Source organism: Trichinella spiralis (assembly GCF_000181795.1).
Source record: "Trichinella spiralis strain ISS 195 chromosome Unknown Scfld5, whole genome shotgun sequence".
NCBI lineage: Eukaryota > Metazoa > Nematoda > Enoplea > Trichinellida > Trichinellidae > Trichinella > Trichinella spiralis.
Window position 1 is genome coordinate 3,824,846 of NW_003526944.1, and position 23,549 is coordinate 3,848,394.

Genomic DNA, 23,549 nt, shown 5'->3' on the forward strand with positions numbered 1-23,549 from the left:
TAATATGTATCCCCAATAAAAAGAACCCTTTTTCAGGAAAAGACCCAGTTTCACCATCACCCGTATTCAGCCATGCTGTCAGTTTTCCGATTCACCTTTTGCTTCCCCCAGCCAGAGAACGTCGATCATCAGTCATGGAGGTGAACAAAACAAAAATAGGCAAACAATTATTAAAAAAAAAGACAAATTCAATTCGCTGTAATTCATAAGAAATTAAAAAAAAACTAAAACACTTACTCTGGATAAGTATATTCTCCAAAGCCTTTATCATCTTTCAACATAGGTTCTCTACCTTGTTCTTTTTCTTTAGCTGACACTGAAAAATTGAAACAAAAGATTAATTTAGTTTACATGTCGAAATTATGGCAATAATGTATGAAAAATTTAAAATGTAAATAAATGAAAGATGGGCTTTTTTCGATCAGAATAATTCACGTCATTCTCTGATGATTATACATTGCAAATTCTAAAAATATCCCTCACCACATGTATGTATGTCATTTGATGAAAGCACTGCACGCACAATGTTTTGCAACAATAATAATGAAAGCGTGAAAATTGAATCCAACCAAAAAAAAGACAAAGAAAAATGATCCCACTTCCTGATCATTCATCTACTACTGACCATGCAACAAACAAAGAGTCATAATTTCAAAATTCTATCTTTTACATACATACACCCATAAGTATCATGTGTAACTGCTGTAAAATGAGAAAACATGAAAAACATGTCAAAATTTAGCAAATTCGTCACATTGTATGTAGTCAATGTTTCACGTCGAACACTAATTATTTCGAAAAAACCAGCTTTTGTCTAGCAAAATCACTTCTCTACGAAAATGACAATTTTCACTATTAACAATTTTTATCAATCATAATTTTTCTACATCATAAATCTACCGAAGCAAACATAAAAACAAATGCACTTTGTCACAAACTGTTGCGCAAAACTCACAGCAAAAAAAAGATTCGCTGCAAAAAATTCTTTCAAACAAGAAAAGAAGATGAGATGAGAGATAAGATATTTGAACAATAATAAATTTAGCATCAATATTCAATGACTGTAACAGTGAAAAGAAATATTAAAATCATTACAGCTATTATTATTATTAGTAGTAGTAGTAGCAATAGTGTAAAGAAAATCAAAAGAAATGTTGTTGTTTTTTAAATTTTTTTATGAAACAACCATGAAAACTGCTTACCTGGATATTTGGCTCCACGACAGCGTACAACGAAGAAAATAGCCAACAAAATGAATATCAAAAACAAAATGGCCACCAAAACAGCAATGAGCCATGCGGCGAGTGATCCGTTGCCTAGAGAATAGAAAAAGCAAAGCAAAAACAATGTTCAATCCAATAAAAAATACATAAAATGCAAAACGTTTTTTTTTTTAATTTTTCACCTCGTCCAAGAGTTGACATGTAGTAGACAGGAGATTCGGTCTCCAAACCTCCTTGCTCTGTTTCAACTACGCTTACAGATTTCACTTCGTATACAGTGCCAGGGTAGAGATCGTCCAAAGTGACCGAAAAGTTATTTCCATCTGGAAACGCTTCTTCCCACTGATCCGTTCCTGAAAAATAAAACACAACACATTGCATCATCATCATCATCTGGCAAGGCTTGCAAATTTTCTTTCGCTATTCCCGATAAATTGTAAAGCCGCATGAACAACAACTGTGCACTTTTCTATAAACCCTTTCAATGACGAAATTGCTCTTAATTCCACAACTGAACACAGAAAACGAAAACTTTCTGCCCCTCTAAGTGATATATACATATATATCAGTTTATTTTTATACAACTTATACATTTCAAAGCAAAACTTTTTTTTAAAAAAAGCTTAATTTAAAGCTATAAATTGCAAATCAATTTCAGTTTTGTTCTGTAACAACAACAACAACAACAATATCCACAACAATTGCTATTACCTTTCATTCGATATTTGAAGAAAAATTTGTCACCAACTGGAGTCGGGTTTGCCGCATCGTAACTACCCGGTATCCATGATATGTTAATCTGATTTTCTCCAACGCCCAATTCTGCCAACGACGGCTGCGACGGTGACACTAAAACAATTGCATAAATGAGAAAATTTATTATGCACATGTATATTGATTGAATAAAGGAAAGAAAAAAGAATTATCATTGCAATGTATAATTTGGAAGAAAAATGTTCTGTTTGAAAAAATCACCTCGTACAGAAGATTGATTGTTATGCTTGTTTGTTGACAGTTGGGTAGTGATCGTTGCCAACAGAAGAAATGTGGAAAACCAAATTACAAAATTACAATGATATCCCATCGATTCAATGAAAGCAGAAAAGCAAATAAGAACGAGTGCAGAGCAGAAGAAGAGTGAAGCTTGCTATTGAGCTTCGTGACAAGCTCTCTCAGCTGATTTTAAAATGCGTCAAAGCCAACGGGGTGGCCGCAGCAGCAACAGCGGCGAAGCAACAGCAATGGCAATGACGGTGGCAAGCGACTGACTACTTACTACTGACTGACTCATTCTCGATAGCATCGCCTATCACTAAGAACAACATGCCAATAACGTCGAAACGCCTCATCTGAACAACTTGAACAAGCAATTTCAAGTTAACTAAATGAAAATCCGACTAGTCGACTTCAAGATTCACTATTAAAAACACACATACACAAAGATATATACACACACGTAGATATAATAATATGTAGTATATAATAAACAAAGGTATAGTTTTCAAAATCAATTACAAATTGAAGTTCAGGTAAATAAGGCAACTGCTGTTCTCTCTTCTTCACATTCAATAAGAATATATATACATATCAACCACAGCAGATTACCACTTTTAATCAATTTCCCGCCTTGTTTTCATTAGAAGATAAAATCTCAGACATATCCCATTTAGAAGTTATTTTAAAATACATTCCACTTCAGCAGAAATAATAAATAATACTAATAATTTTGAAATTACAATTTTTCATAAATATAATAAAAACTGAACAAAATAAATAAACAAACCATTGCACGTCACCACCATCATCCTCAATCAGATCAACAACAGTCAAACGGATAAAAACTTTTACCATTAGATAAAATTATCGAAAACAGCTTTTACTACTTATAAGAAAAACAGAACTACAAAGAATTACAATGTTTTAAGAGAATGAATCATCTCAGGCAGGAAAAATCATTGACTAAGAGGGTAAAATGCAATCAAATTGAGTAAATCGAAAGAAATGCTACATTTAGCATTTGAAAATTCATTTTGCTTCTTCGCCTGCACAATCAACAACAAAATCGTTGATGATTTGATTAAGTATAAGATAGCAATGAAAATGTGCAAAATTCAGCTTATCAAATTTCCATCACAATGACAAACTCTGCAACTGCTACGTTTTATTTTCCACTGTTTTTTTTTCATAGATGTAATTCAAAATAAAAAATTTCTACACTATTGCCATCATCGTCAGTTTTTCATATTTGTATAAAATCATCAAACACTGATGATACATCAAACAAACATATACATACATACATGCATGCATTAAAACAACAATAGTTCTGTTGAAAATGCATGTGTGCACGCGCAAACATGCTCATAATAAATGCACCAATTCGTTTTTCTTTATCGATTTCAAACGTCGTCGTCTACTGACTGACGCTTTAAATATTTTTAGCATACAAATCACACACACACCATAACTCGCTGACTTTAGCGTCTCAACCTGGTTTAACTTAGCCAAGCAAATGCGAATGCAAATGCAAATGGAAAAGAAATCGATAACTATGCTACACCGATTCGATTGCAAACATCTTGCAGTTTCAATTGTCAGCTAACTACCTGAAGTGCACCTCAAATTGTCATCCTCATTATTATGCTAATTATATATATATATATATATATATATATATATATATATATCAATAAAATCTCACTGAAAAAGTAAAAAATTGATTTCCCCTCATATTGTGATTCAGCACGACAATCGCAGCTTCATCTGTTAAAATTATTTCAAAAAACAACAACGTTTACATACCTTTGTTGATATCTTCAGGGATGGTCTTCACATCCACAGAACTTGGATCACCAAGCCCTGCATTAGTGACTCCACGCATCTCAACACGGTACTCACTTTCCGCTTTCAAGCCGTGAATACGTTCGTGATTCACATCCACATCATACATACGGTACATACAACTTCCATCAGCAAACGATGCGCCACTTTTCGATTCGGAAACTAAACAAATAATAACAGTCAGTCAGTTATAAATAGTTGAAAATTCACTTTCAGAATAATGCAAAAACTTACGAAGGCAATATGACAAATTGTAACCAATCAGGTGACCATTGTATTCTCGAGGAGGTTTCCAAATGACGCCAATTTCACGGTGAGATAATGGAAAAGCGCTCAATGATTGCACTTGCGATGGAACTGAAATGAAAACACATATAAATAAAAAGCATAAAAAAATAACTTTCTACATGTTTTCGAAAATTTATATTCTTGAAACATTCAGCTTCAAAAATAAAAATTCTTGAATACTTACCTCCTTCCGGCATATCGAAACGTATCCTCTGACTTGGGGGGCTATCGTAAGCATCATTTGCAGCATATACTTCTGCGTAGTTGACTCGAAACGGTTTCAAATCGTAAACCGTTCCCTGGGATGCTGAACTGTCAAACAGTGACTCTTTCTTTACAGGATCTGAACGTTTTCCCGTGTCATGCCAATGAACAATCTGAAACAAGCAAAATTTTAAAGTTCACGTGCGTTTTTGAACTCTTTTTTTTAATTTATCACGCATCTTTAATAATCGGAAACGTAATAAATCAAGAACAATACATTTTTGCAAATAACCCTAGTCGAATGGTCAACTTGCTTATTTTTAAGGATCGAAATAATAAACAAAACAAACGAACTAATTCCTCTAACTCCTGTAACTTAAATAAATGTCAATTTAAAATAAAATCTATTATACATATTTTTTATTAATGATGCATATCGAAATAATATTCAAAAGTCAATATGGAGTCAACTGTATTTTAATGAAAAGCAAGTACTAACAAATTGGAAACAATTTTCAAATGAAAACTTTCATGAAAACAGATTACCGGTTCCACTGTTAGCATATTTTAAATATATCTTTTAGCAAACAGTCATGTTCCGTCTAAATTAAAATGAATTCTCATTGTGCCTTCATTGATGCTCATGAAAAAGTAAACTGGCAAGCAATTTCGACGACCATTATCAAACAACCGTTTCTTCAATTTAAACCTCGATCGATCAACAAAGTAAATAACCTCAACTCAATAGAAACCATAAAAACAGACCCTTCTACAAATAATATTAAAACTTACAAATGAAAAAATTGGCAGTCGATTAGATTCAATTTTAAAAAATATAAATGATGAATTAATTTGTTGTTCATCAATTTGAAAACAATTTCCATTTAATATTATTCTATTACTCATTTTTCATTAGGATGTTTTCATGATTGATGAAAAACGGTGTAATTTCTCAATTCTGCCCCTTTCCCTCCTTTTTTTCTTTGAGCGACTGTTTCTATTTTAGCTGAAACAATACTGTCATACTGAAGAATAAATAAAATCTCAAAATCAAAGAAAATATAATTCGATTCGCTCGCTATTCTACTATTCTCCAATCAGAAGACAGTAGAAAAAAAAATACTGCAAAATATGCTTCGCACTGAATCGACTATATATCACATACTGCTGCTCACCCATCTCATTAAAGTAGAAAACAAATCAATATGAGTAAATGAATAGGCGCAAACAAAGAACATCCAATTTTTACCTTGTAGCCCTTGAAGTTACCATGCAACGATGCCGGATCGACTGGATCCCAGGCAAACGTGGCTACGGTCGGTGCAACGACATTGACCAGTCGAAAGTTTTTCGGCGCTTCATCCGGGTCTGTTTGCAAAATCAAAAAATCACACACAAACAAATAAACACACAATAACAGCAAAATATTTTTTCAAAAAAAATGCATACATCCTTCGCCAGAATAGCCTCGTACAGTGGCCGGACTAACGGTCGCTTTGCCCAAGGAGTTGGCCGACTGGACGCGCACATCATACGGCTCATAGGTCGGCTGGTCCGGTACAACAAGCTGACTTTCGTTAGGGTCGGTCACAATGGCAGTTTCCCATCGAGAATCGTCATCGTCTGCTCGTTTCATTTCCACGACATAATGAAAATCCGGCCCGTTCCAATCGACCCGCTCCACCGGATCCCAGCTGACCACCAAATTATCCGGCGAAGTGCCACGCACAACCACATTAGCAGGATTCAGTTCCGGCAACGCGGCCGCAGTTGTGCACTGTGTACTGGCCAAAGATGGGGCACTGTCTCCAACCTGACAAATAATAATACTTTGATAAAGCGAATGCTTTTCACATAATAATTTCTACTTTACTAACCTCATTTCTGGCAACTGCTCGAAAACTGAAATTTCCCCACGGATGCAACGGCACAGTAATTGTCCACCAATCTTTGTCGGCCCGGGTGGTCACTGGCACCGGATATATGTGCCATGCATCTGGTTCAGCGTCGTTGCTGTTGTACTGAACCCAGAACGATTCTACCGGAGCGGCCGTTCGAGGACGATCTCGATGCTGGAAACGTACGGCGGCATTTCGCTCTGAACAAGTCACGCCGACAAAAAATGGCGGCAATGGAACATCTACAACGCAAAAACACTTCCACCAACGGTAATAGAATACAAACGTACAAGCAACACAAGTGTGCTTTCTACAAAAAAAAAATACACACCTTTGACAAGAATGGTCGCCACGCGTTCAGCTTTGTCAAGTTTGGTCTCAGCCACGCATGTGTAGTCGGCACTGTCGGATGCTTTGGGATTTTCAATGATCAAAGTGTAATTTTCATCCACCTTGATGTGGGGCTGCAGATTGCCCAACGGTATACCGTCAATCAACCATGTGTATTTCACTTTTAACAAATTGTCATGATACGCTTTGCAAGGCAACTGGATGGAATTGCCTGCAGTGACGGTCGTATTTGACGGATATTGAAATAATCTTGTAGGATCTGTAAATAAATTTTCATAAAAAATTATTTTTTTAATTTAATAAATCAACTATAAACAATTCATTTAAAAAACTGAATAAGACAAAGCAACAATTATATCATCTGTTCACAACGTATTTTCTTGTTTAGCATGGCAATTCAATAATAATTATTATTATTAGTGGCGGCATTCGTATAAAAATTGATAAATGCAACTTTATATTATAATGCAAAATTAAATGATGAGGCAAAATGACCCGCAGTTGTCGAGTTGTTTACGGTCAAGCTTGATTTACTTAATCGACCAAACTAGCCAACAAGCAATACTATGAATATGATGAGATGATCAGCAAGCAACAGTCTCAGAAATGCCTGCCACATAAATGAATTCACCACAAAAGAAGCATGCAAGTCCACATGGAAGCCGCTAACCACACGCTAACCGCAATATCTTCGCGCTAATAAACGTTGTGCGTTTCGTTTATCAATTTATCATTCGAAACGAGCCACACATGAGGCGGCACAGCATTCGTCCACTTTAGCCAATAAAATTTATACATGCATGCATGCATACATACACACACATACATGCAGATGCACATGCAAGCACATGACGCATCACAACAACGCCCTAGACATTTTCCTTTTGAAATTTAAATCGAGCCAAGTGACCAAATTTGTCGTTAACAAATTGATCAATAAAAATAAGCAAATCCCAAATAAGAATTTCTATTTGCAACCCCATCATCCACAAGTGACATTCAATCATTCGTTATTTACATATACAAATAAACTAACAATAACAAGGTCAAAGTGAGAAAAAATAACATTTACAAATAAACCTATTGAAAAAAGCATTATATTAATGGAAATAATGGATACTGTTACTGTTATTATTGTTGTCATTATTTAAGCAAATGATGCGTTTAATAAGCAATCAGGGAGTCAGTTAGTCGGCCATTAGGTCGGTCAACTGACCGACCGATCGAGGGTTCAAATTTATTTGCCTATACTCTATAAACGCTACAAGCGTTCTATTGTCGATGAACAAAGCATTTACTATTATTATTATTTGCACACAGTGTGGTAGGTAGTAATAACAGCAATTGATTGTATAAAGTAAAATAAATTGGTTGAAGCGAAAATGGAAAATAAAATTTTTCAAATTTCCATTACAAATTCTTGAACAAATCAATAAATACTATTTAAAACATCCGTGGATATAATTAAAAATTACATTAATCAAAATAATAATAAATTGCAACTCACCTCGGACAACTAATGAGCCAATTTCAGATGCTTCGCCGTACTTGTTCGAGGCGTGGCATTCAAAAGAAGCTTCGTGCTTTTTGTCCACCTCGTAAAGAACCAACTCGCTGATTCCTTCGGCATTCAAAGGAGTGTAACGGTACAACGCGCCCGTCAACACGGGACTGCGCCATTCGATTTTCGGCTTTGGACTACCAAAAACCCTGCATTTGTGAACACTTCGTTGTCCAACAACAGCTTCACGATTTCCAGGTCCTTCCAAAATTACGGCAGGAAATGCTGAACAATGGATAATATGATTGTGTGATTTGGTTAGATTTTTCATTTTGGAATATTCATCACATATACAAACAAAGAAATATATATATGTATATATATACTCACAGAGGATGTTCAAATAGAAATTTGCCCATACGTATCCGTAAGCATTTTCGGCTTTGCATTGATAAACTGCGTTATCACCAGCGCCGTCGGGTGCTTTTCTCAGATTTTGAATGGTCAACACTTCACCGTCAATCGAGTAACGATCGTCGGGTACAATTTCTGAAGTCAATAAATAAATAAATAATGTAAATAAACAATTCATTTTATTTTGTTATCGTACTATGTCCATTTTTGTAAAAAGTAATGTTCGGTGTTGGCTTTCCGCGTGCATTGCAGCGAAATTCCACGCTCTCTCCTTCGGACGAATTCTGACTGGGCGGCGGACCTTCGACCCAATATGGTGCAGCTGTATATGCAAATTATGATAATTTGAAAAAGCAAATAAACAAACAAACTAACACACCGTGCACGTTGACTTTGAGACGCCGACTCAGTTCTGGCATTGAGGGAAAAAAGCACTCGTAATCGCCTTCGTCGTGAAAATCCACATCTTGGATGAGAAGGGACTTTTTGAAATCAGTTCCCCAATTTACCCGCCGAGGGTCAATTACACCGTTCACTTTACGCCACTCCGGCATCAAATCAGGACTGCAAAAGCATAATATTGTGAGCTATAGCTTCGTATTGCAAAAACAAAAAAACAATAATTCTCACTATCCAGCGTAGATGCAAAACAATTTGAAACTTCTGCCACGCAAAGCGATCGTCACAGAGGGAGATATGTACTGCTCGGTTGGTGCAACGTGACGAACTATTATATGAAAGCAAAAAAATATTATGTTATAAAAAAAATTCCAAAATTGACAACACTCTGCATTGAAGTACTCACTGGATTTGCGTTTGTTTTTCAAAATGTTCATTCGAAATTGATTGCCAAATTTGTAATCTTTCAGTTCAGTATTTTCAGCCGTACAAGTGAAATACATGTTCACTTTCAGCTGATCCGTATAGTTGGCATATTGGATAAATATGGTTCCCTGAAAAATAATTGGACAATGCACACTACTGACCGAGTAGAGATGTTGCACATATATTTCATGTACAAGATATTTTTCTGAATTTTTTGAAAAGAATCTTAAACAAACAAATAAACAACATTACGTGATCGTTGACAGCCACTGACGAGCTGTTGATTGTTTGAAATTTGCTGCCATCGTCACCTTTGAAAATCCAAAAAACTCGGGCCGGTGGAACAGAAGGCGGAGGTACGCAACTCTTCTCCAACGGATCCCCGAGTTCCACGTCAATAATTTCCGGCTCTGATTTTGGAAAATAGCTCATAACTGAAATTAATCGAAAAATAAAATTCAGTATATATTTAAAGAAAAGCTTTATTATTCATTCAAAAGAAAAGATTCAATGAGACATAGTGAAAATTTGAAATCAATCTCTCTGCCAGAATGGCTTCCAGTTTCAAAATAGCACTGGAAACCTTTCAGTGAAAAAAAAAACAAATATATATAATTTGTTGCCTCAGACAATATGGTTCTCGTTTCCTTGCAATTGTCCATTTTTGGAAGTAAAAAATAATTATTAACAAAGATGAAAAAAAGCTATTTACAACTGCTAATAAATGTCTGAAAACCACTTCCATTGACAAAGTGATAATTAAAATGTTTTGTCATTGCACAGCAATTCTACTGAATAAAAATTCACACAAAAGAGACAAGAAAAAAAAACAACCATTAAGCCAAGTAAGCGGCATGGTTTGCTTTTGCGAGTGATTTAAAATTGATTCAGCTTACATGAAAATTGTAAAAATGGAAAAAAACTGCTTATACGCAATTTGTACAATAAAAATAAATTGAAGTAATTGAATTTTCATTGAATAAGAAAAAAAAATATACCAATAAATCTCCTTTAAATTACATGGCAAGATAATTTATTTTTTTGCAAAGTCAGCTTATTATTGGTTTGCTGATTTTCAAAGAAGCCGCCTTTTTTCAGGGGGGATGAACAAAAAAGTTATCATTATCAAATAAATAAAAATTGCAATCGTATCGAAACATAATAATACTTTGAAAAACAAAACCTTTTCCTTCCCGTTAGAAATAAAAAAAACAACAATAACAACAATTAGCAAATGGAATGATAATTTTTTTAAAGCAAATGAGTAAAAATTAAAAAAAAAATTTTTCTTTTCTCCTGCCAACATTGCTTCTTTATGTAAGAAAAACGATTTCAAGATGTGGACAGATGTTCAATTGGAGGAAACGCATTATTATAATTAATTAAATTTTCAAAAAGTCGAGAAGAACTTTTGAACAGCCCATGTGGCTCAACTCGAATAAGCCGAACCGACGTCAGCTGCCACAATCTCGTATGGCCAAAATAAAGCGTTTGCAAAAAATAGAGGTTAGCATTTTTGATCTCATCGCGTGAGCTTCTTTTAAAATTTAAGCTTCAACAAATTCAACACTAATCTCTCGACATTTATTGATCGCCCCCTCCGTCAACCTCAACCGCCGCCGCCTATGCTTGAACAAAACTGGAGCATCTATATTTAAGTGCAACAAAATTGAGCTTCTTCATCCGGAGAGATGAAAATTTGAAATAAAATAAATTCAAAATAATGTATAAACAAATAAACAAACAATTTTCCTCATTCCTGACGGATAGAACTTACATGTCCTGCGCAAGACGATCTCACGATCGTAAGCAGAGCCGTTGCCATTTTCGGCTATACACTGATAGATGCCTTCGTCTTCAAGACGCAGTTTGCTCAAAATGAAAGTCCCTTCTCCAGGTACTGAAGTAGCACGATCGTTCAGTTCTTCAAAATTCAACGGTACTCCATCTTTGAGCCAACGATAGCTGAAATTAGAAATAGCAGGAGTATAATAATTATTTTTATTATTTGAACAAAAAAAAAGCAGATCTCTTCCACTGAACTCACCTCACCGAAGGATATCCGCTGGCTTTGCACAAAAATCGCCTCTCTTTCAGATTGATCGTACTTGAACTTTCCTCCAACATCGCCGAATCCAGTACAAAATACATGATGTTCGGATTGGCCTCGTGAATAAATGTAGGTGGGGTTGGAACTGAAAAAAATACGCTGTATTTGCAACATAAAACAGAAATATTTAAAGAAAAAAGCTTACTTCTGCTCAAATCCGGCAATTGACTTGCAATTGCTAAAATTAAAAGAAAAAAAGGCATATTTAGTAAAAGAATAAAAATATTAAACAAAAAAAACACCGTTGAAACACCAATCGAATTTAAGAAATGAGAGAAATTTAATTAAAATTAAAAAAAAAATTTCATCACACGCAAGGAATGCATGCTACATGCTAATGGAGACTAATCATTAAAAACATCGAAACTTTTAACGCTCTTATAAATGTAATCATAAATCATTATACATATTATTTTGCTTCACTTTAATATTCATTGAATTAATAATTGATTTATTATTTCGAATCATCACTGTGCAAATAAATAAAAGAAAATTTTTGTTAATGTTGCTACAATTTGAAACTTTTTCTTCAAAATTGTCACAAGCGAGATAGATAGAACATCAGCAACTGAAATAATTTTTCTTTCTTTTCTTGAAGAAGAAGAAGAAGAAAATTGACAGATGAATTATGCCCCACCCAAAAATCGGTCCAACTATCATTTTCCAGGCTTGTTCAGGTGATCCTTGAGCTGCAGAATAAATTTTATTCATATTCTTTTGTTCTCCCATTCCCTCTCTCTTTATGCATCAATGCTAGAATAGTTCCACATGTTTCTTTTTCCAACTGTGTTTCAAAAAAGCAACATACCAACAATAAATAATACAATGAATAATACTTTTCAATCAATAATGATACATAAAATAAATAAACTAGGTTGAATAAAACGAATTGAAAAATAAAATTATCGAAAAAAAATTCAATTGCTAAATTTTCAATGTCGGATGTTCAACAATACCACAAATGTGGCAAAGCAATGTTTCAAACTGGATTGATTGGGGGAAAAAAAGGATAATACCAGCTTTCCAGTATTGTAGAAAAAGTGCACTGTAATTAATATTTATTTACCGTAACCTTATCATTATTTAAATACTATATATTATGAGATAAAAAGAAAAATGTTAAAATGACCAAAAATCGAAAACATTCAAACAGTGAATTTGGTGATAATGAAAAGGAACAATTTTATGTTAGCCCGTATCGATGAAATCAATGACAACGTTCCCAGTGTTGAAAAAAATTCTCACCCTGCATATTCTGGAAAGAATAATGAAAGAAAGGAAAAAAAGGCCGTTCACATATTTCCTAATCACTGATCATGATAATACCAAATCAATGAACGGTCGTTCAACGCCGTAATAGAATGAAAATACAAAAAACAAATAAATACAACCCAAAAAAATAATAATAATGGTACGAAAATTGCTGACCTGTCTGAGTTAGGCAAAGAAGCAATAAGCAGCAGCAGCAGGCGAAGAGGAGAGGCATTGAACGCTGACCGCGACGGCAATCACCGGCAATGGACCACGTTTCCATGGCGCGTGGGGCTTTTGTTAAGCATAACAGCCCTTGTTGACACATTTTGACAATTCTTTATCTCTGTCTGGACCAAGCAAGAAAAGACCAAGATACCAGCATTCAGCAGTGTCCAAGTGGAGTACACATCGGCAAAAACAATCGAAAACTTAATGGCTCTCGTCGACAACAACAAGAACAACAATATCGGATGATGATCTGAAATAAAATTCAAATAATTACTTATCCACTGTGTAGAAAAAAGAAGACAAAATCGCGTTATCACGTCTTATACATATGCATATATGTGAATAGATGTAGCGAACTCTGGGAGCTTTGTGTATATAATATATATATATATATATACAAAGCTCCCATATGTATGTGTATATTGCTTGGAGAACGTAAAACAAGCATCCCACACGAACGGAACACACAACAAAGAGGCGCTAGAGGCTCGGCTCGGTTTAACGGAACCGCCGTCTTCGATCAATCCAATCTAAGAGATGGCTATTGATTTTTTGCGCCATCATTCAAAACTACTACACCAAACGGCGAGGTCGACGTGCGATCAAACTCGCTTTTTAAGTATTCCAAATTAAAAGTGGGCAACAGTTTGATGTCAATTTATCAACGCGAAATAATAATAATAATAATAATAATAACAAAATCGCACTACAAGTTAAAATTAAAATATAAATTGAACAAAACAATAATTAAAATATGAATAATAAAACCGTGTAATAAATAATGGTCGCATACTATTACTACTAGTACTAGTACTACTCCTACTACTACTGCTGCTGATTACGACGATGATGAGAGAAAAACCAGTCGGCAACGACAACGAATCAGTGCCATTTGAATTAATCGGCTGCCGAGCACCATCAACCGTAACAACATAAGCATGGCGTTATGCAATCGCGCGCTAACAAGCTGCTTGAACGCCTGGCGCCGGCCAATCGACGCTGACCCAACCAAGAACACTTTTTAGCCCTAGAGAGAGATTTTTCCAAGCATAATCCAAGGACGAGGTCAGAAACGCCGGCCGCGCGTTGAACACACACACACACACACTTCAACCTGCTAAAGCCGTCATTCAACCGGTCATGGACACGCATGCATGCAGGTTTGAAATTCTAAATGGACGATTGGACCAAAAAATGAAATTTTTCCAATGAATAGAAAAAAATAATAAAAATATTCAATATTCGATCAATACTGATGAACCATGCACAAATTTTCCCAACAAACATGTCAACTTTTGAAAGCAATTCGAAACAAACAAAAAAAAAAAATAAAATTACTGCCCACGCAAAGGACGGGAATGATTCATCCATCAGTGTAGTAGAATAGAAAAGGTAATAAGGGATGGAAAGCGCAAATAAAAAAAGAGAAAGAGAGAGAGAACGAAAAATTAAGCAAATCGACCAACAAGCATAAAAAGAGAAAGAGAGAGATGACAGGCAAGAAAAACGATCGTTAAATTTCGCGCACGGTAGTAGCACCGGCCGAAGAGGGAAAGTGATCAATTTCATCCGACCAACAGAACGATGAATTGGACACAAGTCAACGCAAAAAGCCGACGCTGAGGAATGAAATCAATTCCCATTCTTGGCAAAAGGATATCCATTTTACACTGCCATTTCCTGCTCTTGCATGCTTAACTCTCTCTGCCTGTCGCTTTCCTCAGCTCGCTCGCTGTTTAGCGTTGCTTCAACGCGATCGAGAAATTTGAAATAGTCACCAAATAGAAGCGTCATTTTTCGGAACAAAAAGAATTTTCCCCTTTACTGACAAATAATACCTACTGCTGCTGCTTCGTAGAAATGGGCCTGAACAAATCCGCAGTCCGCACACTACCGACGTTTTTGAACAAAAAGACAATATATATATATGTATGTATCTGTCGGCGGTTGAAGTTTTGGCAACTGGAACCGCAGTTGAACAGCAGAATCGATTAATTAATCAACGTAGAACTGGTAAGAAACGTCGCCGAAGCAATTGCCGGCGTTCTGCCAGCGGCGTGAAAATTATCAAGGTCGTCCAAGCACGACCGGCTCCTGCGTTCAAAAACTGTACAGTACGGTAATTTTACCTGAACATTACAAAAGTAAAAAAACTGGGAAACTTCAACGCGCGCGTTTTCAACAGTGGAAAAGAGAATTTTTGCAAAACTCAACAATGCCCAACAAAACCCACTTTACGGTGTCGTGGAAGAACAAATTTACTGTCATACTGTAATCAACAGATAATTCAAGTATCGAAGTGACGACGGCTCAATTGACAAGGGCCAAGGTGCGATTGAACGAAAACGAAACGAACGACACTGTTTGACGAAACAGTCGACAACTATACTTTACAATGAAAACGAATCATTTTTCAGGTTTACTTATTGCGAATGTCTTGAACAAACACGACAACAACCTTTGCCGTTGGCCGAAAGTATTTTCAGCAACAGAAAGAAGCTGCGTTGTTGACTTTCCGCTAAGCTGTAAAAGATGCTAAGCTGGAATTGCCCATTTATTTTTAAGAAAAAAGTTTTTTTCCTTTTTTAAAATAAAGATTAAATTTATATAGAAAAATTATGTAACACGGAAAAATGAACACTGCTAATAATAGTCGTGTGAACGCGTCGATAAGTGACAGCGATGCAATATGTTACAACAAAATACATACTAATTCACTGATGTCAGTTTGATAAGTTATGCTGATAAATTGTTCATTCCCTTAGGAATTGGAAAAGACTAAAAAGAAAGAAAGAAAAATAACATAAATATGATAAACAATTTTTAAAAAAAATATAAGAAATTTATCCACTAAAAACACAAATACCACATTGTTTGCTTCAACAACGAATGCTGAATGTGAAATCACTAGTAGCTTGCATGATGAAGAAATGAATAAATAAGCAGCATACAAACTGGTAAGAAAGTAGTAGATGGGGGATGGTTGAATTTGTTTGCAATTCAAGGCCATACCCCCTGAAGATGAAACAATTAAAACAAGTCATTGACAACGTTCCATACTTGGACAAAGGGAATAATAAAAATTGGAAAATTAATATATCCACCTTAGCAGAATTATTTATGTCAACGGTAGAAAAAAGAGACGACTGTGAAACAAAAAAAAAGAAGAATAAATGTCCTTCTTACACGGTCAGGGTGACGACGGTCTATGGGTGTTGGTGAGAAGAAATTTCACCATGATCAAAATGTATAAAGGCAATTGTTGAAGAAATTTTGTCTGTCTTCAAATTTTCCAGCATCATCTTAAAGCACAGATGGTTGGTTGTTGGTTGGATCTTGAAGTGAAGAGAGAAGTCGATAAAGATCGCAAGCATTGCACGGCTAGCTTACTTGGCAGCTTTTTCAACGTCTCCGCCGTGTTTAAACCAACAACAACGATCAGCAGGGCTTTTTCTGTTCCAATGCCGGTCGTCCATCAACTAAAACAACTGTTTATCAGAACGTCGACAACAAATGAAACCGATTTCAATCACTTCCACTGAAACACACAAAGAGCAGCAGCGGCAATATTAACGTTAACATCAACGGCAACGCTGGGCAAGCAGAACTGAACAAATTCCACAAACAATTATGATAATGATGGAATTGTTTTTTGAATTATAATTTTCTCTCAAAAATTTCAATTTATCATCCCAATTTCCAAATGCATCGTCGTCAATTTTTGCTTCGATTAATTAATAAAGCAGAAAAGAATGTTCAGTGGAAAATTACAACAATAAACAAGCATAATTTCGGAAAAATAATTGTTTGAACAATTGTCATCAAGCTAGCATCAAGCCAGCTGTTTATTTGCACAATGACATGTCAAGAGAGCGGGCAGGCGGATTGCAAAAGTGCAATTGAAAAAGATTGCAAAAGTTACAAACCCGTTTCTGCAAACTCAAGCGTGTAAAACGGCAAAAACGTCAGCAGCTTATTTCCACATCGACCTACCTGCAAGGAGATGATTTGCATGGAACAAAAAAAAACTATTCGAGCTTGAATACATTTTTACCAATGAGAAATTCGTCAGTAAATACTTTAATGTCGATAAAATAAACTAATAAGAAAAACATTTACACAACGAAGCGGATACTTTTCAGTGAAAACAAAACAAAACAAAATACTGCGCATCTCTCATTTCACACATAACCAGTTTTCACTCAAGAGAATATTTTCAAATTCAAATGAAATTAAATATGTGTCATTTGACTTAACCTGATTGTCAAATTATATTTTTATTTTTTTTGTTTTTTTTAAATATAATTTTTCCACTTTATTATTTTCAAAAATAAAAATAAAAATAATTGTTTTTTATAAACTTTTTCAAAAATCAAATTTGCATCAATGACTGTAACTCAATTACAGTGAACTAATTAATGGGGAAAAAATGAAAAATTAACCTCAAACAGTGATAAATTTAATTTAAAATTTATCACATTAAAATTTGTATTTTTTTGACAAAAATTCCATTCCACTATCATTGAATGGTGAATGTTTTGGCGAAATGTAGCCCATTTCAGCAAATTAAAGTTACCAAAAAATCAAAAATTCAACTGGTAATATGTCAAATAGAAAAATTAATTGAAATACGCAAACACAATTGGATTTAGTGCCTTTTTACGTGCAGATTGTCAAAAGTTGTATACAGTAATAAAACTTGAAAATCGAATGGGGAACATTTCAGATATTTTTTGTGCCAAAAAACGAACCGTAATGATTGACATGTTGCATGGTACTTTAAAATATAAAGGATTCTGTATAAAATATTATGAATTTCCTTTTTAATTCATTTACGCTGCTAATTTTGCACATTTTCAGGATATTTATTGTGAAATGTCCGTTCATTCAACGAATGTGATGTTATTCATGAGTGAAGCAATAAGGAAACGATACGTCATCGTAAGCAGACGATGAACAAAATGTTTAAAATTTTAGATTAATTATAATTTTTAATATGTAAATTTTTAAACATTTGGTCTTTTTTAACGTGCGATTGCATGCAAAATCGGTTATTATTATCCGCTAATTTGAAAATATTTTCTTTTATCACAGGAAAAAAGCTATGTCGGGGAAGGAAGTTTCGGAAAAATCTATAAAGCATTGGACACGGAGAATGGTGAAACTGTTGCGTTGAAAGTATCTCGGAGGAGCCCCGGCTCAGAGAATGAAGTGCACATTTTGCAAAAGTTTATGAGTAATGCTTTTGAAATATTGCAATCATATCCAAGATGAAGTTTTTAAATAATTGTTTTGCCGTTAAAGATTCAGGCAGCCGACACTGTCCCAAACTATTTTATTCCTCAAAAGACGATATGTATGTTTACATATCGATGGAAATTCTGGGTGTGCCATTGAAAACTTATCGCCACAAATCGAAAGGAGGAAAGCTGAGCATGATTTGTGTAAGTCTCATTGCAATACAATGCATTGAGGCACTGCGAGATTTACACGAAGCTGGATATCTGCATTTGGACTTGAGCCCGGTAAATTTTTCGTTTATTAACTATTCAACGGAATAAACACTTTTCTTATTCTTCTGCGTTGGAGGCAAATTTGCTGCTTGGGTTGGGTTCCGACGCGAACAGAATTTTCTTAATAGATTTTGGGCTGTCCAAAGCGATTACAGATGACTGCTGCTACTTCAAATCGGATCATTTTTTCGGTACTCAATGTTACGCTTCTATTTCAATGCACAACTTGCAGGTATGTAAAATTTTCAAATCAAACGTCATCTATAGTTACTACTACTTCACACATCGATTACTTGATTACTTAATAATTCATGAATACAGGATAAAAGTTTTAAAAAAAAAAGAAAAACATCTTTTTGATAGTGATAGATGTTGTTCTACAAATGAAAAGCATTAACAACATCTGTGATCAAATAAATTAATTTTCAGCCAGTAGGTAGAAAAGATGATCTGTTGTCATTACTTTATGTATTGACCGAGCTGCTGACTGGTAGTTTACCATGGGAAACTGTTCAAAGCAGAAAAGACATCGTGAAAATGAAAATAGAACGGTTTCCGATACTATGCAAATCGTTGCCAGCGCCGATGAGCATGTTCGGTGAACATCTGAATGAGCTGAAGTAAGATTTTCAACGACATGCATGAATTTCTCAATTTAACTGATTTTTCATTTTTCCAGCTACATGGATAAACCAGATTATCAGCTTCTAATTGATGGCTTCACAGAGTGGTTAAAAAGTAAGAAGTTTTCACCAGATTCTCCCTTAGATTTGAAATTAAAAGAATGAAATGGGAATTTTGTCAGTCTAAGTGGACCGTGAAATTAACAAAATTGAATATATATATATATATATATATACATTTGCTTATATATTTATATTTATCTTACACTATACATATACATTCATGAATTGAGGAACAGAATGAATATTTGTAAATTGTGTAATGTGTTTGTTTGTTTTCAATGGGCACAAAAACGATATATCTATACATGCCTGCAAAAATGGAAAAACGAAACCAATTATCAGTACTACGTTCGGCTTGTTGCTGCAATCGTTTCAAACAAATTCAACACATGCAAAGTGTAGTTGAACAAATTATCCTGCAACTCTACATCCAAAGCCAACGGCGATGGTTCTGCTTTTTTAAAATTGCTCAAATATCGACCAGTTTCATGTTCCACTTCCGGACTCAACAAACAATAAAGCGGAGTCTGGGCACCTTCTCTAGCTGTTTTCAGAAAATACCAAAGGAATGGTTTCGAACAGAGGCGAACAATTCGGTTCGTGTTCAACGGCGTGTAACGCAACAAACGAGTAAAGCAAGCGCCCGGATAGCACACGTTCACTGTTACGGATGCATTGTCCGCTGCCAACCTCTTTGCCAGAGCAAACGCATAAATGGTCTGAAAATTTTTTTGAAAAAATGCATTTTTAAAATGATCGACATTATCATAATGTTCAAAAAACAACGATCGATTATTACCAGTGCAAGTTTACTTCGACTGTAAGCTTCAAATCGATCCCAACCGTCTCTGGTGTCCACAGTTTTCAAATCCAATTCTGCAGAAGAACAATAGCTTTGGAGGCGCGAGACGAGAAATAAAATTCGTGCTCTCGGTGCATCTGTCGCTTTCATCAGTGGAAGCAGCTTTTCCGTCAGAAGTGCATGGCCAAGATAATTCACTTGCCATGTGTATTCGTGGCCGTTTTCGGTCATCTGAAATTTCGGATAGAACATCACAGCAGCGTTGTTCACCAAACCGTCCAATTTGTGCTCGTGTTGGAAAATCTGATCGGCAAAATTGCAAACTGATGCAAACGAATGCATACGCAGCCGAATTATCACCATCAATTGTGGATCGCATCCTCGATTGACCAAAGCTTCGAATGCTTTTTCGCCGGTCAATTCAGAACGAGAGCCCATGTAAACTTTCGCGCCAAAAACGGGAAAATAAATCAAATTAAGAATAAAAACAAACAAACAACGCCTACCTCGCAGTACTAAATCGCACACAATTTCCAACCCTATACCACTGTCTGCGCCGGTCACAACATAAATTTTTCCATCGCATCGTTCCTGTCCCGCGTACTTCTTCGTTCGTCGAAGACGACTACAAGGATGTCAGGAAAAAAACAAAAGAAAAAACTACCAAAAAAGAATATTCATCTCTTACTAGTAAATAATAAAAAATGCAAACAAGAAGTAAAAAGGATACAGGATCCAAATGGATGTCGTATTCACCTCCATTTTCGAACAGCGGCGTCAACAAGCACATGCTACTTTTGCACTTTCTGCAAAACATCATGATTACGGTAGATTTTCAAGTATTAATATTTTGAAAGTTAAAAAAAAGAAAAACATGTTTCAATGATTTATTCACCTGCGGCGAAACGGCAATTGATCCTGTTTGAAAATCAAATTTAAGCAAACAAGTACACAATCTTACTATTTTCAAATGCACTTCAAATTAAAGTTTCATTAATACATTCTTATTAAAGGTTGTGTCGTCGAATTAGATTGCACTGCTTCTTACAGTTGAATTCAAATCTCTCATTTGAATAAGCTATTCAGCTAATGAAAATTGCTTACCAATTGTTCTGTTAGAAATAAAAAAACGACTTGGCAATGTTTCAAGTAATTAACTGATACTGCATCGTCAATTTGTTCATAGCTGAAATTTTTTTTCCATTTTCAAATAACTGTCTTTTCTTTTTTCTCTATAATTTTATTTAGAAAAAAATCAACAATTAACCAAGTTAAACCTGCAAACAGGCAAACGAAAAAATCCATGAAGCGAACAAATGCGTAAATTTTATGTTTTTCGTACATCTTCTTTCAAAGATACAGTTCGATTGAAGACGAGCTAAAAATTATTCAAAAGAAAAGCAGAAGCTATCATATCATTGTTTTTGAACAATTTAAATTTAAATTTGAAAAAAGCAAAACAGTAATTCACCTTTGTATCAGTTGAATCTGGATCGACTACGAAAAAGCCAACTCTTTCGAACTGAAATCGGCTTTCCACTTTGGCGCATCGCCTCAAGCTTTCGTCAATGTAAGCATCGTTGATCACATGCAATGAATCCTGAATGCAAAAAAAACAATACACACTATGCAAATGGAAGAAGAGAAAAAAAATACACAAAATCATTGCACAACCTTATTAACGTCAGTTAAAAATCCTCCCGGAACTTCGTTCGAATCTTCAGGATTTCTGTGATGAAACCTGAAAATCATTTATTTGATCACGTACAAATTTCGCTTTTCCTATTCAACTTACAATCTCTCGTACAAGCGGACTTCACAACTGATCGGTTTCGCAACCCAATGGATGAAACATTTTGGTTTGTTCTGTTCAGTCAATTTTTCCACTTTCACAATCAATTCCATAAATTCTCCCAGATGATTCTGCACATGATAACGACATACACATGTGACCGAATCAATCAATCAAGCAGTAAGATAAGCTACCTTTTTTATTTCTTGCAAAATCATCACAAGACCAACATACTTTAAACCAACTGCTTGAGTACTCGTAAAGCGTTTAAAATGTTTATCATCAGCATGCTAAAAATGGAAATTCATCATTATTTAAAATAGTGAGTTCAAAAAAAAATTTTTAAGCAACCTCTTTAAAATCATCAGCTTCGATGAATATTGTAGAATCAAACTGGACATGATGCTTTCCTGTAGATTTATCCGACAGAGTGTTGGGAAAGTCTGGCACTTCCACCATTTTTGGCAATTCAACAGGGTTTGCAAATCTTACTTTCAAAGGGTTCAACACTGCCATATGTCTGAAAGAAAAAACAATGCAAATATTAATTAAAAAAAAAAACTCTATTCACATACACACCTCGGAGCGGTTACGTTTAGCACATCTCGAACACAAGCTTCGAGCATCATCGGATCAACTGCAGTTAAAGCTGTCGTAAGACCCATCTATAAATTATATAATTTATAAAAGAAAAGAAAATGAATTTTCATTTTTTAAAACAATAAATATAAATTCACTTTAGCGACAAAATTGTTTATCGCTTGTGGAGGAAAACCACGTCGTTTCAGAGCTGTGAGTGTAAACAGTCTCGGATCGTCCCAATCGCTGCAGCAGTTGATAAAATTATTATGATGCTCAATTATCAAAATTAGCATACAACGTTTATTACCGTATAATATTTTCTTGAACTAATTTGATAATTTTCCTTTTAGATATGACCGCATAATGGACGTTCAGACGAGCAAATTCCCACTGCACTGGACAATACAAATCCAATGCGTTGCACAACCAATAATAAGAGGATCGTCTGTAAAAAATTAAAACAACAATTATTATTATTATTCATCAAGCAAACAGTCCTTTTTGATCGTATAATTCAAACCTCGATTGAAACTCTTTCGTGCACAAAGAATGTGTTATATTTTCAATCGAATCGCACAAACAATGAGTATAATCATAAGTTGGGTAAATACACCTGAAAAATACAGAAAATTTTTAAAAAATATTTTCACATTAAAAAGCAAACTTTTATAATTTCAAACCATTTATTGCCCGTTCTGTGATGAGGAACGTATTTGATTCTATACGCCACTGGGTCGACTTTTCTTCTTCCAAAGTTATTTTCATTCGAAGGGTTGCTGCGCCCTCGTCGAACATACCATTTTTCATATCCTAATCGTTTTGTTTATGTTCAGTTTAAAATAAAATTTATGAAAATGGCAATAACGAACTTCGAACAACTTCAAGACTCGTCATGGGTCGATCACGCCACGGAGAAGGTGTCGGATTAATACCTTTCACTTCTTCCGCTTTCTGATGGCAACGTAAGGCATGCCACGCCTTATCACTCTAAGCAATCGTACAGTTGATCAAATATCTGACGAATGCGTCACTTTGTA

General features: G+C 35.0%; 6 protein-coding genes across 6 annotated transcripts; 1 reads left to right on the forward strand and 5 right to left on the reverse strand.

Moving 5' to 3' along the window:
* Positions 1-132: 132 nt before the first annotated feature.
* On the reverse strand, positions 133-11,858 carry Tsp_08330 (putative fibronectin type III domain protein). The gene is made up of 21 exons (XM_003375286.1): positions 11,801-11,858; positions 11,593-11,740; positions 11,323-11,510; positions 9,857-9,979; positions 9,621-9,750; positions 9,100-9,284; positions 8,917-9,042; positions 8,697-8,855; positions 8,313-8,591; positions 6,786-7,016; positions 6,434-6,696; positions 6,006-6,369; positions 5,806-5,924; positions 4,537-4,729; positions 4,299-4,421; positions 4,026-4,226; positions 1,935-2,072; positions 1,406-1,576; positions 1,203-1,316; positions 238-316; positions 133-196 (listed from the first exon to the last, which is right to left on the reverse strand). Exons 1-21 carry the CDS (start codon positions 11,856-11,858, stop codon positions 133-135), a joined length of 3,456 nt encoding a protein of 1,151 aa, XP_003375334.1.
* Positions 11,859-15,128: 3,270 nt separating this feature from the next.
* Tsp_08331 (hypothetical protein) lies at positions 15,129-16,147 on the reverse strand. Its single transcript, XM_003375287.1, has 4 exons — positions 16,004-16,147; positions 15,596-15,677; positions 15,408-15,520; positions 15,129-15,266 (listed from the first exon to the last, which is right to left on the reverse strand). The coding sequence occupies exons 1-4, from the start codon at positions 16,145-16,147 to the stop codon at positions 15,129-15,131; spliced, it is 477 nt and encodes a 158-aa protein (XP_003375335.1).
* Positions 16,148-18,012: 1,865 nt separating this feature from the next.
* Positions 18,013-19,438, forward strand: Tsp_08332 (putative Tau-tubulin kinase 2). Its single transcript, XM_003375288.1, has 6 exons — positions 18,013-18,078; positions 18,232-18,373; positions 18,448-18,662; positions 18,727-18,882; positions 19,080-19,270; positions 19,330-19,438. The coding sequence occupies exons 1-6, from the start codon at positions 18,013-18,015 to the stop codon at positions 19,436-19,438; spliced, it is 879 nt and encodes a 292-aa protein (XP_003375336.1).
* Positions 19,439-19,680: 242 nt separating this feature from the next.
* Tsp_08333 (retinol dehydrogenase 14) lies at positions 19,681-20,900 on the reverse strand. The gene is made up of 3 exons (XM_003375289.1): positions 20,827-20,900; positions 20,136-20,763; positions 19,681-20,055 (listed from the first exon to the last, which is right to left on the reverse strand). Exons 1-3 carry the CDS (start codon positions 20,898-20,900, stop codon positions 19,681-19,683), a joined length of 1,077 nt encoding a protein of 358 aa, XP_003375337.1.
* Positions 20,901-21,465: 565 nt separating this feature from the next.
* Positions 21,466-22,595, reverse strand: Tsp_08334 (glutamine--tRNA ligase). The gene is made up of 7 exons (XM_003375290.1): positions 22,510-22,595; positions 22,282-22,450; positions 22,125-22,220; positions 21,934-22,061; positions 21,813-21,879; positions 21,610-21,738; positions 21,466-21,516 (listed from the first exon to the last, which is right to left on the reverse strand). Exons 1-7 carry the CDS (start codon positions 22,593-22,595, stop codon positions 21,466-21,468), a joined length of 726 nt encoding a protein of 241 aa, XP_003375338.1.
* Positions 22,596-23,358: 763 nt separating this feature from the next.
* Positions 23,359-23,497, reverse strand: Tsp_08335b (glutaminyl-tRNA synthetase; the record flags this gene model as incomplete). Its single annotated transcript, XM_003375291.1, has 1 exon — positions 23,359-23,497. A coding segment is annotated over one exon (139 nt), but the record flags the coding sequence as incomplete, so codon positions are not given.
* Between the last annotated feature and the right edge of the window lie 52 nt (positions 23,498-23,549).